The 8,401-nt window shown below is 45.6% G+C and overlaps 1 protein-coding gene across 2 annotated transcripts; it reads right to left on the bottom strand.

The window, feature by feature from the left end:
- Window positions 1–325: 325 nt before the first annotated feature.
- On the bottom strand, window positions 326–2,932 carry LOC134360007 (polyubiquitin-B). Of its 2 annotated transcripts, none has more exons than XM_063073982.1 (2): window positions 2,781–2,932; window positions 326–1,962 (listed from the first exon to the last, which is right to left on the bottom strand). In XM_063073982.1, the coding sequence occupies exon 2, from the start codon at window positions 1,957–1,959 to the stop codon at window positions 811–813; it is 1,149 nt and encodes a 382-aa protein (XP_062930052.1). In that variant the 5' UTR covers window positions 1,960–1,962; window positions 2,781–2,932; the 3' UTR covers window positions 326–810. The 2 variants fall into 2 exon arrangements, with proteins under 2 accessions (XP_062930052.1, XP_062930053.1); XM_063073983.1 differs by having other exon boundaries at window positions 2,769–2,898.
- Window positions 2,933–8,401: the final 5,469 nt, after the last annotated feature.

Below are 8,401 nucleotides of genomic sequence, written 5' to 3'. Positions count from 1 at the left end.
ATTATTCCAACTCTAGGAATCCAAACTTTTACTTGAGGAAATTGTGTGTACAAATACTGCAAGGTTATAAACTACTAAATGCACATTTCCAATGACCTCTTCCATAGCTCAGCATATTAGGCTTTCGCTGGCTCGTTACATTTCCAGATGATAGCCTAGCCCACAGCACAGTATTGACAAACCTTGAACTTTTAATAGCTGGTATTTTAAATAAAGCAGGAATGTTAAAGCCAGTTGTTGCAACCATGAACTTAAATGCATTTCAAAACCCACCTCCTTTGTGTTGTGCAAGTAATCAAAGCAGTAACTCCACCCAGTGAACAACTTACATGTGAATTATGCAGCTTTTATTTATCAGGTGCAGGTTTTTCCATTGGAGTTCAAAGATGAAATATTTCACAGGATTGTCTGAACTTTATTTGCTTCTAGCCAACTAACGCATGCTCTGAATCTGTAATCTGAAAATTTACATCCATCAGGTTGTTACTACTGCAATGACAGAACAATTAATCATTTGCAACTCTTCAAATCTTTGAGCATTGGGCATCAAACAGCACCCTTGCTTACAACCTTCCCACTGTAATCTTAATTCAATGATGGCTGCATTAAGGCATACAAAACAATCAAGTTTTGTTAGTTTACTACAATCCCACTTCCATTTGTTAATTATCTTAAGATTCAAAGAACATGTGACCATACAATAAGCTTGCAACAATTTTATTTTGAATGACATGGGAAGACACAAATCAAAAATTTAAGCTAGAGGCAAGAACACTACCCACAAAGAAAAGGAAAGCCAATTACAACAGTTTAACAATTGCCCCCCCTCAGACGCAGCACCAAGTGCAGGGTTGATTCTTTCTGGATGTTGTAGTCAGACAGGGTACGGCCATCTTCCAGTTGCTTGCCTGCAAAGATCAAACGCTGTTGATCAGGTGGGATCCCCTCCTTATCCTGAATCTTGGCTTTGACATTCTCAATTGTGTCACTGGGCTCCACTTCAAGAGTGATTGTTTTGCCTGTCAGGGTCTTCACAAAGATCTGCATGCCACCTCTCAAACGAAGAACTAAGTGCAGAGTAGATTCTTTCTGGATGTTGTAGTCTGACAGGGTGCGGCCATCTTCCAGTTGCTTGCCTGCGAAGATCAAACGCTGTTGGTCTGGTGGGATCCCCTCCTTATCCTGAATCTTGGCCTTGACATTTTCAATGGTGTCACTGGGCTCCACTTCAAGGGTGATTGTTTTGCCTGTCAAGGTCTTCACAAAGATCTGCATGCCACCTCTCAGACGCAGCACCAAGTGCAGGGTCGACTCCTTTTGGATATTGTAGTCAGACAGGGTACGGCCATCTTCCAGTTGCTTGCCTGCGAAGATCAAACGCTGTTGGTCTGGTGGGATCCCCTCCTTATCCTGAATCTTGGCCTTGACATTTTCAATGGTGTCACTGGGCTCCACTTCAAGAGTGATGGTCTTGCCAGTCAGGGTCTTCACAAAGATCTGCATGCCACCCCTCAGACGCAGCACCAAGTGCAGAGTGGATTCTTTCTGGATGTTGTAGTCAGACAGGGTACGGCCATCTTCCAGTTGCTTGCCTGCAAAGATCAAACGCTGTTGGTCTGGTGGGATCCCCTCCTTATCCTGAATCTTGGCTTTGACATTCTCGATTGTGTCACTGGGCTCCACCTCAAGAGTGATGGTCTTGCCAGTCAGGGTCTTCACAAAGATCTGCATGCCACCTCTCAGACGCAGCACCAAGTGCAGGGTTGACTCCTTCTGGATGTTGTAGTCAGAGAGTGTGCGCCCTTCTTCCAGCTGTTTACCAGCAAAGATCAAACGCTGCTGATCAGGTGGGATCCCTTCTTTATCCTGTATTTTGGCCTTGACATTCTCGATTGTGTCACTGGGCTCCACCTCAAGAGTGATGGTCTTGCCAGTCAGGGTTTTCACAAAGATCTGCATGCTCTGCAAAACAAAAACAAGTAGTCAAACCTACAAGCTACTAACTTAAATCAATTTTCCACAGCAACCTCAATTCACCCATTTTCCATTAAAAAGTTAACTTTACCCTGGTGCACCATCTACCCCGAGAACACCCAGTATCAGCAAGACCTTACTGCAGGTTTCACCCAAAAACACATTGGACTACATAGAGTTGATGCTGCAGCTGTTAAAGGCGACTCACCAACATCAGGAGTCAGAGTGAAACTGAGGCAACAGCAGCGGAAACGCAAACCCCGCCCACTGTGACGCACATCAACGTAAACATGCGGCCCCACCCACCCGCCGGGCAAATAACGCGATAACTTCCTTAAACTGCTGCGTCACCACGAGCAGCCATTTTAAAACCAATTTATTGTCGAATTCTTTCTTGTATTTGAGAAGATCAGGAATTAAATGTGACTTTTAACTACTGACAGTTTGTAAACGTTCGGATAAGGCACAAAACTAAACCTGTTTGATATAACCCCTGTGAATTACGCCGGCCAGTCACCCACCGGCCTCCAGCCGCTCCAAATTAACTGCGTTCGACTTTCCCGCCCCCCCTCCCCAAAAACAACAATTTACACCGGCGATGCCGCCACTATTAACATCATACAGTGGCACTTACCGCACCGCCGTATCCGTCCCCCAATCTCCAACAACTTACACCAGCATCTCCCCCACCCGCGTATATCCCACTACCTCATGTCGTCAACTCCCCTCCCACCACTGGCTGTTCGCGTAACAATCGTCCCCCCACCCCAATACAACGGTATTCAACAACATACATCAACACGTACAGTACGGCAAATGGGTGTTCGAATCGACAGAAAAATCCGTAACCGCTCCCCGTCCGTCAATGGCCGCTGAGCCCTGCGTCGCGCCTTTTATAGCGTTCGCGCCCTCCGTCCGGAACTACTTGCAGCGCACTACTACCACAGACAGCGGCATCCGTCCGCGCTTCACCTTTTTTTAAAAAAACTTGTTTGTCCTCTAATTTCCTCGATAACGGACAGATGTTTAACTTTCAAGTCTTTCTCTATATATATATATGCCCGACATCGTTGACTTAAAAGGTAGATTTATGACAGTGCCTTTGTGGCGCTAGGTGTCGGGTGCTGCGGTCGAGTATTCTAGAGACTGCGGCGCGGCGGGAGGCGCTAGGGATTATGGGATGTGTGGGGTAGAGGGGAGAAAATAAGGGAGGAGTAGTTGGAAGAAAATGGGGGGGTGGAAGAAAATGGGAAGGGGTGATTAGAAGAAAATGGGGGTGGAGGGAGGGGAGGGGAGGGGGAAGAAATGTGGAGGAGGAGGTGGAACTGCTCACAATTATCCAAGTGAGGCCTTACTAATGCCTTATATACGCTCTGCATTACCTCCTTGCTTTTATGTTCTAGTCTAGATGTTCCCAAGCTTTCTTATGTCATGGACCCCAGGTTGGGAATTTCTGTCCAGTCCTCTTGAAATGAATGCTAACATTGCATTTGCCTTCCTCACCACTGATTCAACATGCAAATTAACCTTTAGGGAATCCTGCATGAGGACTCCCAAATCTCTTTGCACCTTGGATTTTTGAATTTTCTTGCAGATTCGAAAATAGGCCTTTTATTCCTTCTACCAAAGTGTACGACCATAAACTAACCAACACTGTATTCCATCTGCCTCCTCTTTGCCTATTCTAATCTGTCCAAATCCTACAACAGCCTCTATGTTTCCTCAAGACTACCTGTCCCTCCACCTATCTTCGTATCATCAGCACACTTGGCCGCAAAGCCATATATTTCATCATCCAAATCATTATACAACGTAAAAAAAAGCAGTCTCAACACAGAACCCTGTGGAACACCATTAGTCACTGGCAGCTAATCAGAAAAAAGTCCCTTTATTCCCACTCTTTGCTCTTTGCCAATCAGCCAATGCTTTATCCATGCTAGTATCTTTCCTATAATACCCTGGGCTCTTAATTTGTTTGGCAGCCCTATGAGTGGCACCTTGTCAAAGGCCTTCTGAAAATCCAAATACACAACGTCCACCAATTTTCCGTTGTCTATCCTACTTGTTATTTCTTCAAAGAATTCCAATGTATTTGTCAGGCAATATTTTCCCTTAAGGAAGCCACGCTAACTTTGGCCTATTTTGTCATAAGCTTCCGAGTATCTTGAAACCATATCCTTGGCAATCAACTCCAACATCTTCCTAACCGCTGAGATCAGACTAACTGACCTATAATTTCCTTTCTTTTGCCTCTCTCTCTTCTTGAAGAGTGGAGTGACATTTTCCACTTTCCAGTCTTCGAACCATGCCAGAATCTTTTAATTTTTGAAAGATCATGGATAATGCCTCTACAATCTCTTCAGATACCTCTCTCAGAACCCTGGGTGTAGTCCATCTGGTCTAGGTGATCTTTCTACCTTCAGACCTTTCAGTTTTCCAAGCACAATCTCCCTAGCAATAGCAACTGTACTCACATCTGTTTCTTGACACTCTTGAAATTTCCAGCATGCTACAAGTGTCTTCCACAGTGAAGAATGATGCAAAATACTTATTCAATTTGTTAGCTATTTCCTTGTTCCCCATTACAAGCCATGGTGGCAGGGCCTCAGGCACTGAGTCTGACCCTGTGGGGCAGAAGGGTGGGACGGAGAAGAGGAGAGCTGTCGTCATTGGAGATTCTATAGTCAGGGGAGCAGACAGGAGGTTTTGTGGACGTGAGAAGGACACCCACATGGTTTGTTGCCTCCCGGGTGCCAGGGTCCGGGATGTCTCAGACCGGGTGCATGATATCCTGGTATGAGAGGGAAAGCAACCAGAAGTCGTGATACATGTTGGCATCAACGACATAGGCAGGCAGAGGGATGAGGTCCTGAAGTGTGAGTTTCGGGAACTAGGCAGAAGGCTGAAGAACAGGACCTCAAGGGTGGCGTTCTCAGGATTGCTGCCAGTGCTACGTGATAGTGATGGTAAGAATTAGAGGAGATGGCAGTTGAATGCATGGCTGAGGAGTTGGTGCAGGAGGCAGGGTTTTAGATTTTTGGATCATTGGAATCTCTTCTAGGGAAGGTGGGACCTGTACAGATTGGATGGGTTGCACCTGAACTCGAGGGGGAACAATATCCTTGCAGGTAGGTTTGCTAGCACGGTTTGGGAGGGTTTAAACTAATTTGCAAGGGGGATGGGACCCGGAGCGATAGAACAGTGAAAGAAGTGCATGTAGTAAAGCCAGATCTAACATATAGAGAGGGTTTGAGGAAAGAGAAGCAGAATAAATGGTGTAAAGGTAGTAAGGTAGAAGGGCTAAAGTGGATGCACTTCAATGCAAGAAGCATCAGGAACAAAGGTGATGAACTGAGAGCTCGGATACATACATGGAATTATGATGTAGTGGCCATTACAGAGACTTGGCTGGCACCAGGGCAGGAATGGATTCTCAATATTCCTGGATTTCAGTGCTTTGTAACTGGTGCAACTGTAACGAAAACCAATTTCCCCCGAGATCAATAAAGTATGACTATGACTTTAAAAGGGATAGAGAGGGGGGAAAAGGGGAGGAGGGGTGGCATTACTGGTCAGGGATACTATTACAGCTACAGAAAGGGTGGGTAATGTAGCAGGATCCTCTTTTGAGTCAGTATGCGTGGAAGTCAGGAACAGGAAGGGAGCAGTTACTCTATTGGGAGTGTTCTATAGGCCCCCTGGTAGCAGCAGAGATACCGAGGAGCAGATTGGGCGGCAGATTTTGGAAAGGTGCAAAAATAACAGGGTTGTTATCATGGGTGACTTTAACTTCCCTAATATTGATTGGCACCTGATTAGTTCCAAGGGCTTAGACAGGGCAGAGTTTGTTAAGTGTGTCCAGGACAGATTCCTGTCACAGTATGTGGACAGGCCGACCAGGGGGAATGCCATACTAGATCTAGTATTAGGTAATGAACCGGATCAGGTCACAGATCTCTCAGTGGGTGAGCATCTGGGGGACAGTGACCACCGCTCCCTGGGCTTTAGCATTATCATGGAAAAGGATAGAATCAGAGAGGACAAGAAAATTTTTAATTGGGGAAGGGCAAACTATGAGGCTGTAAGGCTAGAACTTGCAGGTATGAATTGGGATGATGTTTTTGCAGGAAAATGTACCATGGACATGCGGTCGATGTTTAGGGATCTCTTGCAGGATGTTAGGAATAAATTTGTCCCGGTGAGAAAGATAAACAATGGTAAGGTGAAGGAACCATGGGTGACAAGTGAGGTGGAAAATCTAGTCAGGTGGAAGAAGGCAGCATACATGAGGTTTAGGAAGCAAGGATCAGATGGGTCTATTGAGGAATATAGGGTAGCAAGAAAGGAGCTTGAGAAGGGGCTGAGAAGAGCAAGAAGGGGACGTGAGAAGGCCTTGGCGAGTAGGGTAAAGGAAAACCCCAAAGCATTCTTCAATTATGTGAAGAAAAAAAGGATGACAGGAGTGAAGGTAGGACCCATTAGAGATTAAGGTGGGAAGATGTGCCTGGAGGCTGTGGAAGTGAGCAAGGTCCTCAATGAATACTTCTCTTTGGTATTCACCAATGAAAGGGAACTTGATGACGGTGAGAACAATATGAGTAAGGTTGATGTTCTGGAGCATGTTGATATTAAGGGAGAGGAGGTGTTAGAGTTGTTAAAATACATTAGGGTGGATAAGTCCCCGGAGCCTGACGGAATATTCCCCAGGCTGCTCCACGAGGCGAGGGAAGAGATTGCTGAGCCTCTGGCTAGGATCTTTATGTCCTCGTTGTCCACGGGAATGGTACCGGAGGATTGGAGGGAGGCAAATGTTATCCCCTTGTTCAAAAAAGGTAGTAGGGATAGTCCGGGTAATTATAGACCAGTGAGCCTTACGTCTGTGGTGGGAAAGCTGTTGGAAAAGATTCTTAGAGATAGGATCTATGGGCATGTCGAGAATCATGGTCTGATCAGGGACAGTCAGCATGGCTTTGTGAAGGGCAGATTGTGTCTAACAAGCCTGATAAAGTTCTTTGAGGAGGTGACCAGGCATATAGATGAGGGTAATGCATTTTATGTGATCTACATGGATTTTAGTAAGGCATTTGACAAGGTTCCACACAGTAGGCTTATTCAGAAAGTCAGAAGGCATGGGATCCAGGGAAGTTTGGCCAGGTGGATTCAGAATTGGCTTGCCTGCAGAAGGCAGAGGGTGGTGGTGGAGGGAGTACATTCAGATTGGAGGATTGTGACTAGTGGTGTCCCACAAGGATCGGTTCTGAGACCTCTACTTTTCGTGATTTTTATTAACAATCTGGATGTGGGAGTAGAAGAGTGGGTTGACAAGTTTTCAGATGACGCAAAGGTTGGTGGTGTTGTCGATAGTGTAGAGGATTGTTGAAGATTGCAGAGGGACATTGATAGGATGCAGAAGTGGGCTGAGAAGTGGGAGATAGAGTTCAACCCGGAGAAGTGTGAGGTGGTGCACTTTGGAAGGACAAACTCCAAGGCAGAGTACAAAGTAAATGGAGGATACTTGATAGTGTGGAGGAGCAGAGAGATCTGGGGGTACATGTCCACAAATCCCTGAAAGTTGCCTCACCGGTAGATAGGGTAGTTAAGAAAGCTAATGGGGTGTTAGCTTTCATAAGTCGAGGGACAGAGTTTAAGAGTCACGAGGTAATGATGCAGCTCTATAAAATTCTGGTTAGGCCACACTTGGAGTACTGTGTCCAGTTCTGGTCGCCTCACAATAGGAAGGATGTGGAAGCATTGGAAAGGGTACAGAGGAGATTTACCAGGATGCTGCCTGGTTTGGAGAGTATGGATTATGATCAGAGATTAAGGGAGCTAGGGCTTTACTCTTTGGAGAGGAGGAGGATGAGAGGAGACATGATAGAGGTGTACAAGATAATAAGAGGAATAGATAGAGTGGATAGCCGGCACCTCTTCCCCAGGGCACCACTGCTCAATACAAGAGGACATGGCTTTAAGGTAAGGGATGGGAAGTTCAAGGGGGATATTAGAGGAAGGTTTTTAACTCAGAGAGTGGTTGGTGTGTGGAATGCACTGCCTGAGTCAGTGGTGGAGGCAGATGCACTGGAGAAATTTAAGAGACTACTAGACAGGTATATGGAGGAATTTAAGGTGGGGGGTTATATGGGAGGCAGGGTTTGAGGGCAGAACATTGTGGGCCGAAGGGCCTGTACTGTGCTGTACTATTCTATGTTCTATTACTATCTCTCCAGTGTAATTTTCCAGTGGTCCAAAATCTACTCTCACCTCTCTTTTTACTCTTTACATATCTGAAAAAAAATTTGGTATCATTTTTGCTGTTATTTGCTGGCTTAAAATACATCTATTATCAAAGAATGTAGAATTTATACAACCTTAAGATTGTTTGCTCACAGGTGGCCACAAGGCAAGAAAACCCAAAAGAACCCAATTA

The sequence above is a fragment of the Mobula hypostoma genome, chromosome 21 (assembly GCF_963921235.1).
Source record: "Mobula hypostoma chromosome 21, sMobHyp1.1, whole genome shotgun sequence".
Taxonomy (NCBI): Eukaryota; Metazoa; Chordata; class Chondrichthyes; order Myliobatiformes; family Myliobatidae; genus Mobula; species Mobula hypostoma.
The sequence above is the reverse complement of the archived record's forward strand: the minus strand, read 5'-3'. Positions and strand labels throughout refer to the sequence as shown.